At 41.3% G+C, this 25,378-nt stretch overlaps 1 protein-coding gene across 6 annotated transcripts in view; it reads left to right on the plus strand.

Moving 5' to 3' along the window:
- Window positions 1-25,378, plus strand: part of mef2cb (myocyte enhancer factor 2cb) — an 89,510-nt gene that overhangs the window by 45,127 nt on the left and 19,005 nt on the right. For all 6 annotated transcript variants that reach the window (XM_036598941.1, XM_036598944.1, XM_036598946.1 and 3 more), the window contains one exon: window positions 7,230-7,433. In XM_036598941.1, coding sequence (XP_036454834.1) covers window positions 7,230-7,433 — 204 coding nt within the window. The remainder of the gene's footprint in view (window positions 1-7,229; window positions 7,434-25,378) is intronic.

Here is a 25,378-nt window from a genome sequence, read left to right on the forward strand (position 1 = left end):
ACAAGCAGTGTCTGTATGATGCAAGACTATCATGAAGACGGACATCACAAGACAAGAATGGGGGACCTTTGACTCACAAACCTTATCCGTTCCCCTCCTCCCCTCCCCGCCGCTCTCAGTTTGTAGAAGTCGTGGCTGGGCCTTTGCATATTTTCACTTCCCCTTTAAGGAAATCTTTCCATACCAAAGCAAAATAAATAACTGCCTGCTTCAGTGGTGTTACCTTTGGTGCAACATTCTTGAGATGTTTGCATGGTTTTCATGCAAATGCCATCGGATCCTGCATCTGACCTACCGATTCCATGACAAGTTTCTGCTCTTTACTCACAAAGGGAAAAAAAGAAATGGTGAAATTAGTTACATTTGCCACAAGGGATATATTCCAACCAGTAATTACAAGTGCGTCTTCTTTATATAATTCCAAAACAGCATGTATAAAAATTCTGTGATCTGGCATTCACAGTGAACAGAAAATTGGCTCAGAGGGCATCCTGTTCCAGCCCAACTTCTGAGACATTAAGACAGTTTAACGATGTAATAAACGGATAGTTATTTGATTTTTTAGCCCAGAATATGAGGCAACCTTAAAAGAGCAAGAATACAAAATGGACTACTTATCTTAACATTGCCTAAAGCTGGCATGGGCTCCAAAAACGATGCTGAAAAGTACTTTAAAATTTGTGCACCTCATGTTCTTTCTCATTATTTCTCTTTTTTAATCACCCTCATCAGAGTGGCAGGCCTTTGTCCGGCCACCCTGCCTGTGGCGCCATGCCTGTGGGCACTGGGCCCCCGTCGCCCTGGGCGGCCACTTCGGCCGCCTGCCCCACCTCCCCAGAAACACTTCCCCAGAGCACAGCCACCTCCAGCAGGCCTCCCTGGCGTTGACTGGCTGCCCAGATGGCCAGACAGAGGGCATCAGTGTGCGAGGCCTGGCTCTGTGCCCCCCATCCACTCAAGCACTTTTCCCGGGCGCATCACATGAAAGGACCCCCTGTGTCATAAAACACATTAGCCGCAGTGCTAGCGCCTCCTCCGTGCCTGTACCGCCCTCGCTAGCATCCATACTTGAGCTCAGTTCTTCTTGTGCCATTTACTTTATTCAAGTGGTGGCCATTTTGCTTATTATGTCACACATAGGATTGGAATAAAGTAATTACTCAGTCTGCAAAGACATTTTCTCATAGCTGATGACTGATAACCCTGTCTATTAGGTAATAAACAAAGTATACACTATGTGCATAACGTGAATTCATTCTCTTACACCTGTAAAGTCAAATTAAATCAGAGGTGGATCATGCACCCTGTGACATCTTATTGCCAGTCTAGAAGCCGTTTCATTGGAGTTGCCTGTAATTGGGCCTAATGGAGGGTGGCTAATGCTGGGTTGTGATCCATCTGGCTGGGTGGCAAACCAGACTCGGGCCAGGTCAGGAGAGGCCAGGAGGAAGTGGCCCCTGATGGCCGTGTGGCAGGATGGGGGATGTAGTCATTAGTCATAGGAAGGATAAATGGTTTGCAGCTGACCCATCATGCTTCAAGGAGAAGACCCTATTTAACATGCTAGTACCAAAGCAGTGGCGGTTATTGCATGGTTGTAAGCCTAATTAATGCAGAGAAAAGTGTGTGTATGGGGAAGGACAAATCTCACGTGGAAGATACTCTCTATGCCATTTACAGCAGCACTCGGAAAAACATTTGTATAAAGAAGGCACTTCTCTGGTATCCCTAAGGCATCATACCTTGATCAAAAGCCCTAGCTCCATTAGACAGCCAGCTTGTGGGATACAGTACATGCCTAGGCCAGGAATCAAACAAGTCTCATTTGAAACTATTTGTTCTTATTTCGTTGGCATCCGTAGGCACTTGATGTGGTTCTAACTCCAGTAAATGACTTGGCTAAGACATTCAACTCTACATTCAGTAGGGTTCAGTAACTTTTCTCTTCATCTGTGCTTGGTGAAGTGATGGCATTGAGAAAGGAGCCGGATTCCGGCACCCGTGACAACAGAGACGTCTCTCCAATCAACAGTGGTGAGGTGTGAAACAGTTTGAGTGAAATTAACAGCAGGAAAATAATGAGGCCCTCTGGGTATCCCATCACCCCTACTCACCTTCCTCCGATTCCCACCTTGCTCTTCTGATCACTTCCTCTGCGTCTGTCTGCTCAAAAAAAAAATATATATATATACACTGCGCTTAGGTTTTCTTCTTCTTCTTCTTCTTCTTCTTCCTTTCAAATTCCCTTTGTTTCATAAAATTCTGTCTTCTCCAAATTCTGTCTTCTTTCTTTTCTTTGAATTTGTCTTCCACAAATTTACTTCCCCTTGTATTAATTGTCATTCCTTTTTTTCTCATTACTGTATCTCTTCCTCTTTTTCCTTTGCGTGTCGCTTTGTTTGCCTGTTACACACCTACCTCTGTACACTCTTTTTTTTTCCACTTGTTGTGTCCATTCTCCATAAATATAGGTCACCCAGCTTTAATAGAACCAGCCAGTGGAACCAGAAGGGTGTGGAGATGGTGTTGAAGTCAGCATAATATAAGACACAAAATCATACAAAGCCCTCATTGCAAGCTTACGCATGCATACCTCCAATTAAGACGTCTGTGAAGGGGCAGTTCAGGGGAGTGAGTCCCATGGGTGTGGGTGCAGCATGTGGGCGATTCAGGGAGAGAGCGGGGGTTGAGTGGGGGTGGGGGAAAGCATGGTGACAAATGGCTGCTCGTCCTCTCTGTCTCTGTTCTCCGGAGGAACTCCCCCGGGGAAAACAGCGAGCCCGGGAGGCGGGAAGCAGAAGCGAAGCCATTGTGAAGGGGAAGCCGTCAGGCACTTCCTGTTATGAGAGGAAATGCACACAAATGTGCTTCCTGACCCTCTGTCTCCAACCCCCTCACATGCAGGGCAGGGAGTCAGACTGTTGCTGACCTCATTTCTCCTGATTGCTCACTCAGTCTCTTGGTTTGCTTTGGGTTTTTTTTTTTTCAGCTGAATTGATCATGGTCCAGTCCTGATACTGAAAACTACCCATGTTTATTACACATGGTGAAGCTTGTGTTTAAGTGTATATTTCATACTCCAAGGCCTTCTGGCCAGGGTTAGCACTAACCCTACGCACAGCTGATTTTCAACAGTCTCCTGACTTTTCTCACCCACTCACCACGTAGTGGAGAAGGTGCCATAAGTGTCATTTTCAGCAATTAACGCTGTGACTTGCCAAAGGCTCCAGAGCCCCAGAAAGAGTGAGGCATGACGATGTGGTGGCAGGTTCAACAGTGAACTGGAGAAAAGGAAGAGAATCATGCCTTGGACTCTTGTGTCTTGCCATTACATCAGTAGCAGTAGAAGTGGAGAATTTTGCACAACGTGGGATTGCTCTTGGAAGGGCCTCAGATGATGATGTCATTACTTTGACCAACAGTGTGACCCGAGGGCAGTGCTGATTTAACACAAGGTGTCCCAACATGTTTCCTTTGCTTTTGTTACTTATTTCTTTGTTTAGACCAGTGGCAACAAATGGGTGAGTTGTGCCCACGTTGGCTCCATCTATTCAGATTTTCTTTGCACTGTTTTTGTGGCTGATGAATAAAGGACACTGTTGAAGGGCAGTCAGGGCACCGTTATTGATTTAAGAAGTAGTCTAAAGCAAAGCATTGCTTATTTGCAAATTCATACACAATGAAGACCACAAACAACAAATCATACTAAGATACACAGTGGTCTTGGCAGGATGCACAGAATTCTTGTGCTCTTGTGTCCATAACTCACTCCTTGACTCTTGACTTCTTGTTGAAATAATTGTGTGAGATTTTCAAGGGACATATAAACCGGCGGGGCCTTGTTGATGACTAGCAACATCAACAGTACCATTTGTTTTCTATGGCTGCAACATCACAAAGGACAAAGTGGACTATATTTCAATGCTGAATAAATGACTTGGAATTAATGTGGGACCACTATTCTGCCTTGAATCACTTAATCATACATCGCCAGCTGTATGGATGGATTACATCCAAGAATACCTTTTTTTCTGTAATGTTACCTAGCAAGCTTGTGCACCATCACCTGTTTCAGGGCACAGAACACTGCCAATGAGCCTGAACAGGTTGCCCTGTACCTCAGTGGCTATCAACAGGGTGAAAGGTCCTGCGCCTTTTATGGACACAAAGTCACGACTCAAAAGTTTCTGACAATGTTCTGTAGAGCATGTGCAGACAAGCTAAAGTAGGTTGCCTAGCCTTGTCATTTTAAACTCCCTATTTAACTCCTTATCTTGATAACAATGTGTATGCAGTTTACACTTCTCGATATGCAATTCAACGCACGTTCCTTTCAAATGTGTGAATTGAGCATCATGAGCAGCCTGCGCCAGGAAAACCAAAAAATGTAAAACCTAGGTTTCACATTCTTATCACCATCTTCAGAATGAGTCAGCGGCAGCATCGTGAGGAAACTTCACACACAGCCTGCGGGCTCAGGGGCGACAACTTTCTGCAGAAAGCTCCCGTCTCCACCTTGGCCTTTTTCTTAAATAGAAGAAGAACTGTCAAAACAATCGATGGTGTTCTCCGAGCTTTCCCTAATGAACCTCGCTGATGAGACGTAATCAAAACATAATCACTTCCCTTATGGCTCAGTGGAGAGGAATGGCGGAGGGCTGCTGACAAGATTTTATTTTACCCTAGCTGTCAGCAAGAGAGGCCGCTGGTATCCGCCGCCACACGCTACTGTCACCCATCGGATGGCATTCGTGTGAAGGTGACAGGTGTGGGTGCGTGAAAGCGTGTGTGTGTGGGTGCTAGCATGGTCTTGAAATCTTCCATATCCCAAACTCCGTGGATGTCAGATGTCTCTCCATTTGTTGATTCAATTAATGTCACACTTTGTTAAGATTTTTGTCAAAGTTCTGTAGGTGTGCATTGCATCTGAAATAATGCAATAGTTGTGTATCAGCAACCAGGTGTAATGTCAATGGAAAGCTTTGTGCTCCAATCTGAAAAGAAAGAGAGGGTGGTGTCTCTCAGATAGCATGTTTACCCTTCTATTAAATGTTTCCAGGTAATTGGCTTTGCAGCGAAGCTTCTTTGTTTTGCACTTGAAGAGTGTCACGGCAAGAGAAAAGAGGGGTAATGAGAGATTAAATTGTGAAGCTTCAATTTTTGGCACACGTGGCTGATTAGTCTGTGCATGTGTATATCTGTGCGTAATTTTAACAATGCCACCTAAGACTATTCCTGTTCCCTCCTGCTCTTTTAATTATGAAGCTTTTACATGTTCATGAACCAGTGAACTTATAAATATTTAAAATACCACCCAAGATTTGATGCACAGCTGCGCAGCCTATTTAGCAATATGTCTACTTTTACTAGCAAATCAAAAAAGGACAGTCACTCTGCATTTGGTGTGGAACACCAAAGCTGTCATATATCATATCACAAAATTTGACTGTGACTGTTCTTCTCAGACTCTGCCTTAAGAAAATCTGCTTGGCTAACTGCTTCACCACCCCACTTAGAGCCGTTAGCCAAACATAACCGGTTTTGTGGCGCTTAGCACTACTTAATCACAGTTCCATGTGAACTTTGAACTCACAGCCTTGCCATTAAAGTCAAACACAGTGGAAGACGAAGGGCTTTGCTGAGCCACGAGGTTCTTCTGAGTTTGCAAGTGCCGCAAGTCACATCAGCAGCTTTGTGGTTTCACTAGAGCTTTGTTTGTGTGTGCTGAGCGTGTTAACACGATCACAGGTCCGAGGGTGCAAGCTCTTATTTTTAATGTTTCTAATTTGATAGATGAGAGCATTTTCTGAGAAGTCACCTGTCTGCATTGCTAGCGCTAGGAGATGACAATCTGTGTATGCGTGTGTGATATGTTACAATGTGTTATCATTGAGGTGACAAATTACGTCATAGTGTGTCTTTGTGAATACTGGGTAGTGTCAGTACTTCTAGAGCACTAAATAACTCGTCAGATTTAGGCAAATTATAGAGAGACAGTAAACAAGAACAGCTAGTTTAGAATAACAGTATAACATTACTATCCAAGACACGTTTATCTATTTTTTTTTCCAACATCACGAGCACAGCACCTGCCCTTTTCATTGTGTGTAAATTTCATCATGAATAGACCAGAAGAAATTGTCCAGAATTACTTGGAATAAATTCTCTTTACATTAACTTGCATTAAAATTAGAATGTTTTGCCATCTTCGGTAAAGGTACCATTTTGGAGATACATGTATTTTTTATTGTTTTTGGACAGCAACAATAAGCTGTACAATAACATATAAATGGTGGAATCATTCAAGTGATTATTACATCTTATGAATTTATTTTTCCAATAGTTCAATATTTTTCCTGTTCCTTCTTTCTGTGGAGACTGAATTAAAAATAATTGTAATCAATAGTTTTTCAAAGCTGGTGGCCCTACTATTTTGCTGGTGCATTTTGTTAATTCCAACTTGTTTTTAAGCCTAAGAAAAAGTTTATGATACATGTCTTGTGAAAATGTTTTCAAGCCTGCCCTCTCTATGTGAGTGGTCTTATGTGTGAGCAGTTCAGTTCTATTCTTTTATGAAATAAAAAGTATAAAAAATAGTTTTTCGTGACCCTCATTCATCTACTTGAGTCAAACATTCTTAATTCATGTTTTATTTAGAAAGGATTAGGTGTACATGTTACACTAAGATACAAGACAATTAGCATAATAAATAAATACACTTAATAGGACCAAGAGGTTGATGATAGTTTAAACCGGGCTGTATCAAAGGGATCATTTTATGGAAGTGCAATTATACTACTGTCTGACATTCTTATATTTAGACTGGACATGTGAGGTTAATCAGGGGCTCACAATAATTATTCAGTTTCTCTGACAAGTGTCAACTTTTTATGCATTTATGTTGTTTAAGCATATAATAGTAACACAAGGGGTTGACTTTCATTGTAAGAGCAGATATAAAAAGAATCTGTCTCCAACATTTGCCTGATTTATAGGTGGAAAAAGTCTTATTACGCCAGTGTCTGTTTTCCCAGACATTTTGGATGAACACAAAAGAAAAGGGCAGGCATTGATTTTCCAACAGTAGTATTATATACAGGGCAACTCACAGGCCAAGGAGATTCAAAACAGTACTCCTTCAAATCAAAACACACACCATTCATCCTCAGATACCGTTCCAACCTTTTTCTCTCTATCTCTCTCCATCCTCCTTTGCCCCCCCCTTGTAGGTGACGTTCACCAAGAGGAAGTTTGGCCTGATGAAGAAGGCCTATGAGCTGAGTGTGCTGTGTGACTGCGAGATTGCCCTCATCATCTTCAACAGTACCAACAAGCTCTTCCAGTATGCCAGCACCGACATGGACAAAGTGCTGCTCAAGTACACTGAGTACAACGAGCCCCATGAGAGCAGGACCAACTCTGATATTGTGGAGGTGAGCAACCCTCACATCCTTGCAGCAAACAACTAGTACAAGCTCGTAGTACAAGATGAATTAGAGATGAATGGAGCAGAAAGTGATAGATGCTGTGTATAATGCCATATAGTCATTAGGGCTCTCAACCTTGGTCATGCATTTTATGGTGTTTTCCCTGCCCTAACACAACTAATCTAGGTAATCAGCTAATTTACAAGTCTTTCCTTTCCAAGTGGGTGTTAAAAAAAATCAAAAATCTGCAAGCTGGGGAACTAAGGTTAGGTCTAGGACAGGCATCTTCTGTCCACTATCTACATAAACTTTAAACATTTACACATAATTTCAATAGCAAATCCCAAGATTTCCAATCTTAGGCAGACCACCAGCGCTAAAAGTATAAAGTCTAAGTGCACGTATACTTTGTACATGTACAAAAGTCTTAGGCACCTGCGAAAATGCCTTTAAAAAGGCATTACCTAGGTAGTATGCAATATGCATTTATTTTTCCAGAAAAATCATTAATATGTGAATAGATATTCCAGAAATAACATTAATACAATACGTATGTATGTTAATGGTTAACATTTTCCAAAGCTCTCCTCAAGGAAGCCCATGTTAATTACAGTAGTCATCCAATACTCAATTTGGTAAAACAGTACTTCACTAAGTTAAATCAGGTGTGCTGCTAATGGATTTGAAGTCAACGCAGTGGCTGGGAGCATCAAGGTGAACCAATCCTGTGCTCTAACTTGCCTAAAAGACATCAACTACTTTTTTGAAAACATGAACATTCCTTTTTACTTTCCTGCATTTATGTTTATTTGTATTTATTCTGTTATTACATGATGTTTGTACTGGTAAAGCACATTTATTGCCCAGATAAATGGTTTTGAACATTTGAATAGGTAACTAAAACTTTAGCACAGTACCGTATAGCTGCTGTACATTCTTTCTATTATCTTCGAGCATGTGTGGGCATACTCCTCTACATTAACACTGATATGTGTATGGTGAATGGGAGAATTGTGGAGTGCTACTAGAGAGCAGACCTCTGCTACTGTTTTTAGCAAACAGACAGTAGTCAGAGCATATGACACAAGCTCCCTGACATCCGGCCAATCTCTGGCCACCTCGTGTCCAAGGCAGTGACCCGAACCCGCCTAAAGCTTTGGATGGCTCTTGGGCCTCAGTGATATGTTGCCTGTTGGCTGCGTGATCACTGGCTTCACTCCTGAAACCAAAGCTGTGTTCAGTTCTGCACTAAATGGCCGTGACAGTGGCTGGTCATGAGGCAGACATCCAGGAGCTAACCTTGAGCCTGGCATTAGCTGGTTACGCAACAGGCTTTCCCCATGGGCAAAGGTGGGCTGATGAGATACTTAGGGGCTTATGGAAGTAGATACTGTTTGTCCTCTCTGGATCGTGCCAATCTCAACCAAGTAGCTACCTCAGCTAGCCCTTTTCTAAACAGGTAGATCAGGGATATCATCCTCGAGCCACGCAGAGCCTCAGCTTAGTGTTCTCCCTGATTCAACTCGTTGAGTAATAAGTGAGTCCTGCTTGTGTTGAATCAGGTGGGTTGCAGCAAAGGAAAACACTGTGCACTGCTGTTCCCCCCTCCCCAAGAATGGAAATCCAAGTTCCTTAGAAACTTCTGATTTTGGTCCCTTTTTTCCACTTTCAAGTTTCCCACCTTGTCCTTGAGATGAGACTAAACCTTAAAGTCCATGTGATGTACTTGATTTGTCTTATTCCAAAATTATGGCTCTGCTGAAAGAATGTAAATGAGATTCTTCTTCCACTGACAGTCAAGAATAAGAGCGGCAGAAGCGATTAACCAGACCCGACAGATGTATCTCCATTGCCGTTAAATGGCACTGAAATCATTTTCTACTTTGTCATTGATTCAGGCTGTGTTTAAAGCATGTTTTTTATTTCTGTCAACATTTTTTTTCACTCTCTCTCTGAAATATTGCATGAACTCTCCAGAGTCTCTGCAAGCTTTCCCTCAGTCCCTTCTCTCATCTCCATTTCACACAAGCCTGTGTGTACACAGACTGTCTTTTTTTCATTTGCTCAATATTGCTATAAATTGAGATTTTTTTTTCTTCTTTGACTTTATACTGTATATTCATAATGTTAAGACATCCATATACAGACAGCGAACCCTTTATGGAATAAATAAATCTAGTAGGACAGCCTCCTGCTGGTCTCTGCATAGTGATGGTCTGTAGAGCAAAGGCAATGACTTGGTAGCCATCAACTTTCATGGCCAAAGAGAAGCATGCTTGATGTTTTTTTTTTATTTTCCTAATAAGCCAAGACCAACAGAAGATAAAACTCATTTCCTGCATTATATCTCCAGTATTACAAAGCTGAGATGCTCTCCAAGTGGTCAGCACAACCACTACAGTCCATTAATGCATTATAGACATTTGTATAGATATACACTTTTAACCTTGTCTAGACCTGATCTCTGTCCAGGGAATGATTTATAAATTGTCTTGCTTCACTTTGGAATTTCCCTGAAATTGAAGCACATAAGTGCATTACTACCCACTAAGTGCTAAGATAAGGAGCATGTCTGGTAGCGCTAGACATTTGTACACTATTTTTACATTTAAATACAATAAATGTTAAGCAAGAGGGGAAAAAAGCCACCTCAGAAAGAAGTGGCGGTGCCATTTTGGGCCCCTCTATTCTGCTCACATCAAATGCAGCAGTCAGTAACCTTCATGTCATCCATGACTGTTATTATGGAGAGCGCGATGTCCAAATTGGCCCAATTTTCAGAATGGGACATGTTTGGAGAGCTGTGCCCTACTGAAACAGTGGAATAAACAAACCAAAATCCTGAACATTGGTGTTTTGGCAGGGCCTCGCAAAAAAGAGAAACTCAAACCGCCAGAGGAGAATCGGTGCAAACGTCTCAGGCTAGGGTGTGAAAAAGAGCACAGCCTCGTTGAAGTCTTCCCTCACTTTGGGAAGAACTGGCGCTTAGTGCTAGCTCACTAGGTCTTTCTCCGTCCTGGCAGATTTGGGCTAGGAGAAATCGATCGGGAGCGTGGCTGAGGTGGCAAAGCTAACTGGATTTGCGAGCGGCAGAGCAGGCGGGCTCCTGCAGGGCCCGTTTTCTCTGCTGCTAGGTTACATCACGGCCGGGGGACGTGGGTGGTGGGAGGTAAGGAGGAACAAAGCAGACTTCCTGTTGTGATGGCAGGATGGGGATGAGGCCTCGGGGTGGGCTGTGGGGGGGTGAGGTGTTGGAGCTGGAGCTGAAGTTAGAAGGGGAGGGGGGCAGAGGGGTTGGGTGCCAGAGCCACAGAGCAGCTTTGAGCTTCAGTGTGGTTATTGTATGTGCGCTTGTAAGTTTATGAAAAAATGCATGTCTGTAAATACATGCATCTACTTACAAGTCTATATTCACTGATAGAGATTCTGCATTGTATAAATGAACGCACACACATACATGGAATTACAGGCGCACAACAGGATAAAACACACACGCTCATACTCACACAAGGATAAAACACACACTCTCAGGCAGTCTTTCCTGTCTTCGCCTGGCGTGCCTCAGGGGGTGCAGTGGGAGGATAAGGAGAGGCAGGGGAGCCGGGCGCAGCGTGTGGGCGTCTTGAAGAGCGGCCTGCTACATTAGCAATAAAGCTCCGTGTAATTAGCATGTCTTTGGTTGATAATTAGCGTCGCTGGGAGAGTGGCAGCGCCAGGCTCGGCCCGGCCTCTTTAGCTGTGTTTACGAGGGGCTGGCGGCCCTGCTCCCTCGCCCCGGCTCTCATCAGCTCGCTTTCTTTTCCGCTCTCCCCTTCCTTTCGCTCAATTTTTATCTCCGCTCTCCGGGGTCAGGCCCTTTCCTCTTTTAACCCAGTACCGTCTGCCAACCTAGCAGGCTGTAATAAGAGCCTATATACAGTATGTAACGAGGAAGCCAGAGACAAACAGGAGATAAAGAGAGAGATGGAGAGATACTTCACTTCGGGAAAGCTGTCTCAAACGCAGACAATTTATGCAAAAATGCATAAAAACCAAACCATCTTTTCTCTGCAATCCTCTTATGTGTATTTTATCACTTGGAGGAAATGGAAGACACCCGCACTAAATGTGATAATCCCACGGTGAACCCATTCTGACCTGAATTTATTAGAATGATGCCAACCCAGGAAGAATTCCCAACAAATCAATCCCTGTATTTGAAATGGCACATTAGTCACTATTTCCAATGCTGGAAAAGTGTAACACACAAACATAGGAGATGAAATTGATCCAAGTAAATGATTTTGCTTGCTAAAGGGATTGCTCATCATTCTGTGACTGTCTTCATATTCTGTTGCATAAACACCAACACAAACATCTTGCTAGTCAGCTGGCCATCAACCATCTAAAGCCTATTGATGTTCCATGTAGTGGCATTACTTCCTCAATTCTATTGCCTGGAATAATTTGTAAAAGGGCAGCTATACTCAAAAGAGGACTGAAATACAGTCTCTTAACCCATTAGCATCCAACTTCCAATGTCAAAGTCCAAAAACAGTAATTAGCCCGTTAAGCTCTTTGAGGATATTATTTATGTGGTCCCAAGCTGACCTATTGGAAAAGTCACATTCATAGACTATTCAGAGTGTATTATGGGTATTCCACACCTGTTAGGTCACATTGTTTGGACATTACCTAGTGCATTTTAGTGGAATAGTGGAATTTTATGAGTGGCAGTCTCCCAAAATAGTGCACTATATAGTGAACAGCTTGCAGTTTGTAGCATTCTGAATTAACACTGCCCTCCACATTGACCCTACCAAACATGACAGTAATAGACAGTAATTCTTGTAGTTTGTTTCTGCTCATTTTTAAGGAGCAGCTCATCATGTCTCAAACAAATTGCTTCTGATAGCACTTTTTATTATTTATTTATTTATTTTACTATGTGAAAACCCATTAAAAGCCTCCTGCATGCCAGCATCTCAGGTTTGAGGAAAGGTAGGCAGGTCCAGGTAATTACATGTTAAGTTGCAAATAAAGACCAAATTATGGGTGCTTACGTAATGAAAAATTAGCTAGTTTTGGACTAGCAGGAAGAAAGCAGCGCTGTCGATGGAGCAGACTGTTGAGTGTTCCTCTGGCATGGATACAGCACATGGTTTGTTTGGCAGCAGATGAAAAACTCAAACAGGCAGATAGATTTCCTATAACGACAAGTGCCAGGCAAGCCTACCCGACATGTGAGGCACATTAGAGCAGAGCCGAGGCAGCCAGGGTTGTGAAACCAGCAAACAGTCAGTGTTACTGAAGATTGACCATGATGCACTGAAAGTGCTTTGTTAATGCTGACAATCTTTAAAGGCTGAATACCAAATGGCCCCTAAACACATAGTACAGCATTTGGGTGTAGAGGTCATTATTTAATGACCTATGTAGTGCACTATGTAAAGAACAGGGAGGTATGTGAGATTCAGACAACGTCTTCCCATTCTTCAGCAAAGCTGCGTTGTGGGTTTAGGCTTAGCAGACCACAAAAAATTACAGGGGGTTTCATGTGATTAACTATCTACTATTTAAACATAATTACATAATTAGATAATTCAGTACATGGTTATGCAGTGAATTGCATTTACGTTCGGCTTACATTCTACATCAACAGGACTGAGGTGTGCACTTCTGACGTTTTTCTATTTATTTCAAACAAATTCAAATTTCTCCTCTCTCCCCTTTTCTACGCTGAAGAAAAACTGTAGGCAGGGATGCAAGACAAAGCCTGTTAATTAACAGTAAAAGTATGTTTTTCAGTGATAGTAGAAATCTGTCAAATTACAGTCATCTAATTTCTTAGAAATACTCACTTTTACTGTAATACAATAGTTTCACTGTATTTTGGCATACAATATTTTACCATAACAATATGAGTAACAACCATTAAATACAAATACAAATGTCTGTGACATAAAGGTGATAATTTGTTTTTGTGAATTTACATTCTATTTCTGTAAATTAACTACAGCAGTATTAAAATTCAGTTTTTTTTCCAAGTACTTAAAGACATCTGAGAGACTGAGAGATCCACAAAGAAAAAACAAGAAGTGAATGAGCAGAAGCATATGGGGAGTGCAAGGCCACCTCTAGTCAACTCCTCTCACATGCCCATCCACATGGAGTCAGGTAGTGTGGCACAGACACTGGAGGCAGCTCTGGCCAATCCCATTCCCCTGTCAGATTAGCCTAATCTGAACATTCACCTTTTAATCTCAGCTAGGACCTCCACTCTTACCTAGCTGCAACTTCTGAATGGGTGAGCAAGGCAGGAGAGGAGCAGAGCGGGGTGGGGGGGTAGTAGGGAGGAGGAGGCGTTGAGGGAACAGCGAACAAGAAAGAGAGAGGTTGGTAATTATTTCCAAAGGTCATTCTGTTAATGACTACCTGCTTGGCTAATGAGATTCTGTAAAGCTCCCTCACGATGTTTTGCCCTCATATGGGTCTCCATGTGCTGAGATGTGTGAGAGGGATCAAGCAGGGCAGTCGCCTCCCCTCCACTGTCGCCTGTCTAAAGGAGAGCGGGAGGGAGGGAGGGAGAGAGGGGAAAGAAAACTACAGAGAAGCGTCAACTCAGGTTCATTAAACGTCTTGCGGAACGCTTAATGTTGCCAAGGAACGCTAATTAATTGGACTGATTTCAGTTTAATTTCTCCTCAAAGTAGCCGTTATGACTTAATTAAAAGATATTTTGCTTGTGTGGGTGCTCGCACGTCAACAGCCTGCTAGCGCCGAACGCTTGTCTCGTGAAAATAACTCTTTTCTTGCTTATTTGTGGCGCCGGCATCAGAAGGAACATTAGCCCAGAGCAGTTTTTCTCGCAGTGTCTGAGCTGAAGCACTATTCATTCTCCACACAAAGAGCCGCTATACGATAAACTGCCTGACACGACCGTGTTCCCTCAGATAGCTCCCTTCAGCTGCGATCAGATAGGCAAAAGTGTTTGTAGTTATCATGATTAAGTTAATAAAAACACTCTTGTCCTTCTCCACCTGTTTTGGTGACAAATGTGTTACAGTGAACTGTGTACAGTTTATGGTCATTAGCGCAAAGTGATGTATGAGATGTATGAAATCAGTCACTCTTGATGTTTACACCAGTGAGTCTGGGATTAAGTAGGCTTTATCCACCTAAGCAAATTAACCTTGTTGCACGTGGACATCAACAGTGAAAGGACTGGAGAAAACAATGATATTGTCGCCAATAGGATACTGTTATAATGGAAAGATTACGATATGGGATGGATTGTTAGTGTCATCTTTTAGAGTGATTTGTTTATTTTGTATTATTTCAACAATAGCTTCTTTTCACAGTAGCTATAGAATGCAGTTCCCACTTGTTTTTGAGTAGGTCTCCCAGTTAAACTATGATTTTTTTCTCTGAAAATGTTGATAGAATATATTTCATAGAAGAGCAAGCAAGTCAACATAAAAAAAGAACAAAATGCTATGTTTTACTGGGGCCGTTGTATGTAGGTGCTTTAATATCAAGAAACCTGCAGTTATGCTGTCTGTTTTGTCTCAGCACAGCCATCTTTGTGGAGAGATGTGAATTGTTTTCACAATAGGGGTTCCCTCCCCTTTCACCCCATTGCTCACTAGCAGCTCAACAACGAGTTATAATATTTCACACAAGGACAGCCAACAGTGTCCTTAATCTGATAACAGCTGGGGAAACATTTTTATTTGATTATGTTAATTCAAAATATTGAATTCATTGGCCAGTAGGGGGCCTGCAGAAAGAGGCTGCATTGGTTATAAGATGAACATCTGTTGTTTTTCAGAAAGGTTTGTGCTCTTCAATTACTTTTTGTCTCCTCATGGAAAGGTTCCAAAGATCTCCTCATTAGAAATAAGCCAGTTCTTGACATTTGTACATCCCAGACGAGCTGATAAATAACTACCATTATATATATTTGCGAGGCCACTTCCAGCCTTCAAAGCAGGGTTGATCAGTCAGTGAGTGAGTGAGGAGCTTCTTTGTGCTCTCTGGGCCTTCGAGCTCTCCTCCTCTAAAGCTTTTTGGACAGACGGCCACAGAACAACTTGTTGTACTTGTGCCTCGTGGCTCATGGATTCTAGGGGGAAAAACAAAATCATTTGCATGTGCTCTCTCTCTCTCTCTCTCTCTCTCTCTCTCTCTCTCTCTCTCTCTCTCTCTCTCTCTCTCGTGTTTTCCCTACCCCTCCTCTGATTGGAAACAGCTGCAGAGCACTCGCAGCAACACTTAAAAAACGAGTGCATTTCAGATGTCCAAAGTGGGAGCCCCCTCCCTCCCTCCCTCCCTCTCTCTCTGTCTCCCTCTCTCTCTCTCTCTCTCTCTCTCTCTCTCTCTGTCCCTGTCTCTCTTACTCCCTCCCACTCTCCCCATGTGTGTGTGGTGTGTGTGCGTGAGAGTGTGTGTTTTTTTTAGTATTCTTCCCCTAATAAATGCCTCAAAAAAACGGTAGTGGCCTAAAAATAGCGCTCGCCGATGCTAAATTTAGCGCTTGGCTTACTGCGCTGGCGAAGCGAATGGAGAAGAATAGGCGTGGAGAGACAGGGTGAGTAAGCAAGCCTCTATTCATTCAGCACCCGATGAACCGCTGCCCTTGGCCAGCTAAGGCACAAGACTCGACTCTCACACCACCCTCCCCACCAGACCTCGGGGTGCCAATAAACATTTGATCCTCGGGATAAAGGTTCTTTATTATTTATTTCTCTCCTTTTTTTTCAGTGTCGGTCTGAGTTTTCTTTTTTTCTCCTTCTCCTCCTTAGCAGGGAAGACAAAGCCTTGTTTGATTTAGTTACAAGGAGAAAGAGAAGAAGCTGTGAATGGCTTTATTAGCGTTGTTCATGTTCTTATCAAGTGAGACAGATTTTAAAACAAAAGAACAGGCCTTTTTTGACCATATTTCTGTAAGACTTTTACTATGCGAGGGCACCAATAAGCTTTCCATTGCAAATAAACATTCAGAAGACACATGTAGGTCCACTGGTGGTTTCGGAAAGCAAATAAATTGGCAATATTTGCATTGTAGACATCGCAAACCCTGGCTCTTATCACCATCACTGTGAAGAGTACAGTAAACCACTTTACATCAAACCATTCTCAATCACTTTGTATTTTAAGGACTGAATTTATGAAGACATTTTGACAAATCAGTGGAATTTTTTTAGCCATTTCTCTTCATTTTGAAACGATCAAACAGTGTAAACCCAGCTGGCATTATTAACTGGTGTAAAAACTACATATAAAAATGGAATTATAAGGTTTTGATGACAGTGACAGAATGTTTTCAGTGAGTATTGTATGTGAGTTTATGATCTTGTGGGTTTTAATCTGTCTACCTTAATGGAAATCTTTATCGTCTTTACTCAATTTAATCTGTTCTAATATGAGCCACAAATAGCAATCTGACACTCTTAACTCATTGTAATCTTTCCAGTATGCACCACAATAGCTCAGACATACAGTAGTCAATTTCTGTGCAGCATACCAGTAATCAATGTTTTTTTTTTCGCTTAAAAATGGTATAAAATGAGAGACGCACCCTCCTGATCCTCCCTGCAAATGTGGGTGGAAAAAAAACGAGCGGTCTATTTTGGGCTGTGGGTGTAGATGGCATTCAGCAGCCCTCCGTGGGCTCCCTTTGGGCCAGTCGGGTGTGGAAACACAAGGTCATGCCAGAGAGGTCAGGTGCCTGATCATTGTTCCTCAAAGCCCTCGGCCCCTTCCTGTAATGCAGCTGCACGATAAGAGGCCCAGAGCAGACAAAAGCTGATAACTGACGCGAGTGTGTGTATATGTGTGCATGTGTGTGTGTGTGTGTGTGTGTGTGTGTGTGTGTGTTTTCACACTCAGGGGCAGGGACTCTCACCACCACCCAAAAAAAGAATCACAGCTTGTTGCGTGTGTCAGTCTGTCCTTCTGCAAATATAAAAAGAAATCCGGACCCTCTGAATTTGTAGCAAATAGAAAGATAACCATGGCATAAGTGCCCCTTTATTGAGCCTGACTGGGGTGCTATTGTGCAGAAATGGGATGGGTCATAAAATATGAATGCCTTCACTGTGCTCATTAATACAGACACAGTGAGAGGACATGAGAGTCTGATTTTTTTTACAGTCATAATCTGTAATCAACAGACAGATGCTTTTGAAGAACATATCACAGTCATGAAAAAAAATCTATCTCTGAAACTACATCTTTACAGAAGGACAAGTCTTCAAGACCCAAAGTGAAGACAGGATATTCTGGAGAAACATTATCCATATGGTTGCCAGGATTCGGAAAAGACTTGACAAAACTTAATAACAATTCCAAGTCAAACAATTGTATTGGTCCAATTGAAATGTCCACACAATAAATGTGAATGGAAGCTGCCTTTTTCAAAGCTAAATGGAAAAAATGTAATTATGAAGCTTTGCTATGAAAGCGACAAGAACAAATATTATTTGGTATTAGACAGTGAGTTAATGATATCTTGTTAGAGATAGGGATGCACGATAATACTGGAATCATCAGGTGATAACTGTTTTTAAAAAATCATCATTGAACAGATTTGACTGATATTTCAAATCCAAATTTGATGAAAAATGTATTACACTCTGAAAGAGAAAAATGTTACTAAGGCTACTAAAATATCTCCATTTTATTCATTTTTCTGCATTTGTAACTGTACAAACATAATTATAGTGGTACATTTCTCTGTAATACTAATCCAGGTGGGTTTACTCCCAATTTAATAACATGACAATAGTAACAATAAGTAACAATACATTTTCTAAATATTTTTGTACTTGCATCGGCAGATATCTCCATGAAAAATATTGGATATCGTCACAGCTATCACATCGATGCATCCCTAGCTATGACAGCAATGAGAACAAGTATTCTCAGTATTAGACAGTGAGTTTATAATGTCTTGGTTATAGATTTGAATCTGCATACTTTTTTATTGAAAATACAGTCTTTATCCATTTTAATCAACCCTAATCCCACTGACAGTATACCGCTAACAGTGTTCGCTATGGCTTTGGAAAATTACCGTAGTAAAAAAAAGCATAAGCCCCAGATCCAATCCATACCCTTAAGATATGTTTAAACCCTGTACGACTAAACTAAACGATTCACCAACACCAGTCCCCTCCCCCCCATCTCATTTTTTTTTTACTTTCATGCATATGAATGTTCCTATGAGGAGCAGCTGTGTTCTTGAATAGAGCGCCACTTGCTTCGCTATTGTGCCGTCTGCCAGTACGGTTCCTACACTGTATGCCTTTGTACTGGGATTAGCCCATATTCAGCAGCTCCCCAACTACAGTACTTATCTGTGTGCATGGATTTTCCTTACATACCCCCACCTTCACCCCTCCCCACCCAATATAAACCACAGACAGCTGTAATTACATCCTTAAAGTGCGGTATTGCTTTAACTGTGGGCTGATGGGTCTTAAGCTTGTCTCTTTGATACTTGATTACAGTGCATAGGGAGGAGGCTGTATTTTTCTTCTTTTTCTTTTTTTTTTTGAGCAGTATTACAATTATGGTAAAGTAGCCAATCTGTGGGGTTTGAGGAATTAAGAAAAGGCCCCTCACTTTACAAGAGAGAGTGGAAGCTTGGCTGTAACTGTATAAGGAGAGACAGGCATAAGGTCTTCTGCGACAAACCACCAAAAGGGAGGCAGTATTCTGCGCACACTCGCATACAGACACAGGCATGTGGCGTCCCTGCCCCTTGTCGTCTCTGTTCGTGCCCGGCTAGCGGATCGTAGTGTGTTCAAACCGCACTTAATGAAGTGGTGGCTTCCCCTGCTCTCACCCAGCCACCTGCTTCCAATAACCTACAGCCTGACTCTCATTCCCACTCTCTCTCTCTCTCTCTCTCTTTTGCTAAAAAAAAATCTCATTCACTCAATTATGGGACGTTGTGCTGTCCTGCATGGCTGAATGTGTGGTCAGTCTGTCTGCTTTGCATATGTAAATGTATGTAACAGGGCTGGACAGTATCATTTTTAATCTTTATCGCAATACTGCCCTTTGTGAGTAGATAAGGCAATGAGCCATTTAACCAATAACATTTTTTTTACTGTGTCCTGTATGACTAGATACCGATATTTTAAAAGCGTTTTTAGTGTATAAAATACTTTAATGTTTTATTATTATTTAGCAGACACTCTTATCTAAAGATATTCACAGTGGTAGATTATTGAAAATAACAATGTTATTACACTCACAATGGAACTTGAGCTTTGACCACTGTAAATGTTCATGTTCACTGTAGCAATGGATCATGAACTTCGCCATTGAACTCTGTATATTCTGTTTCAGATCAACAGAAATCTGCATACATATCTGAAAATGTCTCAGTCGCAAATCTCCCAGCCTTTCTGTTGCATATTAAAACGCAAATATTTTGATTCAAATTCTAAATATCTATCTAACTAAAATATAGCTTCTAACGAAAGTACACTTTCTGCTAGAATTTATGGTAGGACATTACAATGAAACACAAAGCGACCCAAAGAGTCTGCTGTGGGCTCTAGAAAGGGTGTGCACAAGCTAAAAATAGGATGCAAAATTATTGGTTGTAATTATTGGCCATAATTTCAATATTTGACTGATAATAATAATAATTACTTTTTTCCATTTATTGGTAAACAATATATCAGCCACCAATATATTGTGCATTCCTTATTCTGACTAATCACGGTGTTAATGAGCAGGTTGATGGTGTAAATTCATATCTGGATAACTACAGTTTTTGTCTCATGTACAGTTTTTGTCTCAACTTGTGTTCACACTTCCTATCTTTAAATCCATGTAATGGTCCTCCCCACATTCATTTGTAAAATGCTGGCAGCATCACTGCTAATGCAGGACTCCATAAACTTCTCATAGCATTATGTTGTGCCTGGAACTGGTAGCTGGATGTTTAAAAGTGTGCTCAGGAGTGGAACACTATTAGCAAATGTCAAAGAATTGTGAGAATTCAAAGAATTCTGAATATCATATATTTAGCAGGAGCATTTTAATGTTTAATTATTTAATTTTGAAACTACATTTCAGCAGTCAGTTTGGGTGGGCCAGTGATAAAAGTGGATGGACCTGGGGACCTATGTCAAATCATGCTGCTGCCATTGAATGTATGGTTAAAACCATAGAATTCATGCTTTGGTTACAAACATTTTTTTGAAAACTTTGCTACTTTTTCTGCATTAGTGTTTATTTCTATTTATTCTACTGTTATAATGTTTTTACAAGCAAAGACACATTTACTGCCTAGATAAATAGTTTGAAACAGTTTTCTTGGCTGGCCTGGACTGCTGCACAGCACTTTATGTAAGAGTGCGAGTAGTTCTCCGCCCTCTTGTGGAACACTTAAATACCCCGTACACCCCCAGCACCCTCACACACACCCCACACGCAGTCACGCACATGGCGTAGGCAGGGCCGCTGAGAAGTATGAAGTCATTTTTGCTGGCCTAATGGGACCACCTCGGAGTCAGCGGCTTTCTGCATGTGTCTACAGTTCTACAGCACAGAGTGGAAAAAGCTCTTGGTCCACTACATGCTGAATAAGGCAAACCACCCGACTGCTGAAATATGGACTTCATGTGAAAACACTCCCTTTTTCATACAACCTGCTAAGATGATTTATCAAAGAAAGAGACACTGCCTTGCCACAGTCTGAGGAAACACTAGCTTTTTTTCCCCCCCACACACAAATCTGTCAATCAGGCAACACCATAGTAATGTCTGATGTCAGTACTTTACAACTTTCTCAAGTTAGATAACAAAAAATGATAGCTACAGTATTTATCCCTTAATGTCTTCTCGTTGCCAAAAAACTTGAAATATTAAATAACTTTTGATGACTAACTTTTTTGTTTTAACTTTTGATGAGTTTATAATATTTAAATCTATACAAGTTATTATTCACTAAAACAGCAATGATTAATATGAAACGTGACTCCAAATGTTTGAACGGTAAATGTATACTAGAGCTTGTCTTAGTCTTGGTTCCAAGCTCATGGGGTTGCAGGTTACTTTTGTGGCCTGCGCAATTTGAACAGGGTCGCAGGACGCTGGGCTCAGCCTCTGTTTCCAATAAGGAAATGGGTTGAATTTGTTTTGTTGGCCGGGCGGGAACATTGCGTAAACACTGTCGCCCTGCTTTGTCTCCTGGCCTCTATAAACACGCCACTGAATGTGGGCTCTCCTCCAGCCCTCGGCGTGCTGTCCTGCCAAAGTGGCCCCAGGAAAGGAGGCTCTGACCAGTTTGGAGGGATCCTCTTTTACACCTCCTGAAAATACATCCCCCAAACTCCGCAGTGTCTGTCTGGACCTGAGCCCCCCTGGGCCCGATTCCAGGGTTGTCTGATGGTCAGGCCTGAGCGGGTAGAAACTGGTCATGCAGCAGAAAGAGGTCAAAGTGGACACTTGGGAGGCCAGCCAGGGCTTTTCCACAGCTGCCCAATACATCGGTTTGAAAGTCTGGGCCTCAGACGGTCTGACTGAGACCAAAATTCTCTGGTCTGGTATTACAGAGACATTTATACAACAATTAGCTTTGAATATAAAAAGCATTTTAGCACAAAGATGATTCCTAAATGGAAGTGCATGCATCACACTGAACATTCTCTCTACCAGTTAAGACCAAAATTCTTCTGGGAAACTGGACCCTGGTTGGTTGAAAAGCTTCTATCTGTTATTATTGCCTGCTAATATTACAAACATATACAGTACTGCGCAAAGTTCTTAGGCACCTACATACATTACTTAAAACAAATCATAGCAATAAGTGTGTTTTTACTAGTAAAATGACAGTAGATCATTAGAATAAATGCAAAAAAAGAAAAAAAAACAAAAACTATAAGAATGTATTTTTCTAATTATTTTTTTTTCAGTCGTGTGAGTTAGTTTAAAGAACAAATCACCAGCTCACTTAATTTGACATAATGAAGTATTGATTAGTCAAACCAGGCATTGGATGGTAACTGCAAGTAATACTGGGCGTCCTTAAGGAGAGGTTTGGAAATGGTTAAACAAGCACATTAACATACATAAAATCACTACTTATTAATATAATTTGTACTTGGCGTAAATTAAGTGTTTTTTCTGAGCAAATAAAACAGGATAAATCTAATAAATCTATTTTTGGCTTCTTTGGGCTTCTTTGCTTTACTGTTTTCCTTACTTTCAAAAACTTTTGTAAAAAAACAAGCTCAAATAGCATCACAACATGACTTAACCCCTTAAACCACAAGGGCCTGTAAATGGCCCCACAGTTAAGCTCAACTGTATAACTTACATATTAGTTCCATATTAGTTACTAAATAATTCATAGCAGTTACCGAATTATAAGTGTTGAGATTAATATCTGAAAAACACAAGCCTCTGGTTCAGGGGGCTAATGGCGAGGGGCTGTGGCATAGACTGTTCCCAGTAGATCCCTGGTTTGATGTCTAGCTTGAACGCACACGTGTGTTGGGCTGAAGGTTAGACAAAATGAGTGTATATAGGCCACTGTATCTCCACTGTTCTCTGACAGAAGAAGCCAGTAGGGAACAGTGGGAGGAAGGCATTTAATTAGGAGCATGCCTCTGAAGGGGTTATTCCCTCTTCTTTCCTTTTCTCTCCCTCCTTTTTAGTTCTCGCTGCTGCTGCCCGTTCTATCTTCCATCCCATTCACCTTCCTACTTTCCTTCATCTTTTCCTCTCACATTCCCTTGATGTTTTTAGCTCAAACATTCTATCTCTCTCTCTCTCTCTCACACACACACACACACACACCTGCATTCTGTATCTATCTCCATACTGTATCCTCCTCACTCCCTCTCTCTCTCTCTCTCTCTCTCTGCTCCCTTTGCCAAGCCATTTTCCGCTTTGTTAGATTGATTACTCCTCATCAATAATGTTTTGGACGGTGGATCATGCAGCTTTCATCTACTGAAGCTATTAAGATGTCAGCCTAGGAAATGATTTCTCTGCTCGCTCCAAGTACATAGCGGGTTTGTTCTCTACAGTGACTTATTTTTAGTCACACAAACTGGAAACATTAAAGATGGAGAGTGGTGTGTTGGGAAATTGATTTAATTGTCAGACAGGTTTGTTTTTTTTTCCCTTTAAATTAAAATTCTAGCATGTTCTGTTTTATTATAGCCTATGTGTCTATGTGTTATGTAGGAGTGGGTGATCTGAGAATTTTAATGTTATTGTGAAAAATTACATCACAGAGCACTTTCCTGAGCATTTCTAGTGAACTGACCAATTGCGTGCTTTGTAATAAACATTAATTAATTTGTTTGCTCATTAATAAAAGAATTTAGACTAATTGTAGAGAGCCTGTAAAACAGTAGTACCCAAACTTTCTAAAAGTGCAACATCTGTGGTTGACTGACGGAAAAAAGACAAAACAATTTACAAACAGAGAAGGTAGATAGGTTACAAATTAAGTTTTTAAAATTATATTTTACATTATGTATATTTTGTCACATCATTTTACAGTTGTCACAATTTAAAAGGATTTTTTTTTCTACTAAGTTAAGTCTTTGGTTATTTGGCTCTACTGTTTTGCTGGTGTCCCAGTTTGTTTGCAATCCTCAAACAAACGAGCACATATTTACATATATGCATTGTGTATCGTGATGATTTGTATGGCTATATCACATTTTATCACCCATGTCACCCACCCCTGCTGAATATTACATCATTAGCGATGGAGGAATAGATATAGATAGATATAGTGCATGGAGGAAATATATATAGAGAGAGAGATGAATCAAAAGGCAGTGAGCCATCTATGGCCATCCTCTGTATGCACACTGGTGATTGGCTCTTCCCCGTGCCCCCCTGCAGAACAGTCTGCATGCATTGCGTGTGTGTGTTCTATGTGTGTGTGAGGGCTGGTGACAGGTGTGGGCGCTCTGACAGGTGCACATGTCTGGAATGAGTGGCATAGCTGCCGGCCTCCAGGGGGCCCCCGTGGCGGCCCCACGCTGGCTCCTAAACTGCCAGGCCCTGCTTGAAAGCTCCTTCTGCCAGCATGGCCTCCCATCAGTCCAACACTGCCTCTTTACCCTTCAGCGCCTAACAGCCAGCGCAGTCAAACCCCCCAGCACTGTACTCCCTCCCCCACTGGCCTACCTGAATAACTGCTAGTGCTGCAGTAAACCTAAATATCACTGGAGCTATCCAAGTTCATTTAAAGACCACTCAGGGCCAAGAAAGCCAGGAGTTATAAACATGGTGGAAAGACAGTTTGCTCACATATTAGCTGATTCTTGACTAATGCTAAAAAGTCAGCACTTCCTTTGATTTTGATTTCACCAAATATTCCCAAAATTATGTGTACAGGTTGGTGTTATTTTATAGAGAAGTCTAATGAAGCAAAAGAATAATAGTAATTAAAATTGACCCTTATGAATAATAACTATGATAATTTAACATGACATTAAATTAAGTATGGTAATGAAACCTTAATAAAAATACTTTTATAGGTGTCAGTTATCGCTTCTGATATTAAAAGCATGGTTTTGGTGTTAATTATCTCAGTAACGCTTTAATGAATTTATAAAGCCGCATGACACCTACACACTTTCATGACAACGGACATAAACCTACTTAAACATTGATAAAGGTTTATTTCAATAAGTGTCAATTGTCATAAAGACTGATTCTGTCAATTTTGATGTGATTTCACTTCAGAAAGTGTTATGACAAATGATGTTTGTTGAAATACGCCTTTGTAGATATATTATAAAATATTTTTCGATTTTTAAATTCTAAAAAAATCTTAATCTGCTCTCCGTCTTAATTCAGACTTGATGTCTACAAAGTCTCGGTCTTGATGTGTCCAGGACTTGGTCTTCACTTGCCAAGGCAGTACAACCCTTAGTGTAACCATTATCCTTCACTCATATTTCATTGAAACAAGCAGA

The sequence above is a fragment of the Colossoma macropomum genome, unplaced genomic scaffold (assembly GCF_904425465.1).
Source record: "Colossoma macropomum unplaced genomic scaffold, Colossoma_macropomum, whole genome shotgun sequence".
Classification (NCBI taxonomy): Eukaryota; Metazoa; Chordata; class Actinopteri; order Characiformes; family Serrasalmidae; genus Colossoma; species Colossoma macropomum.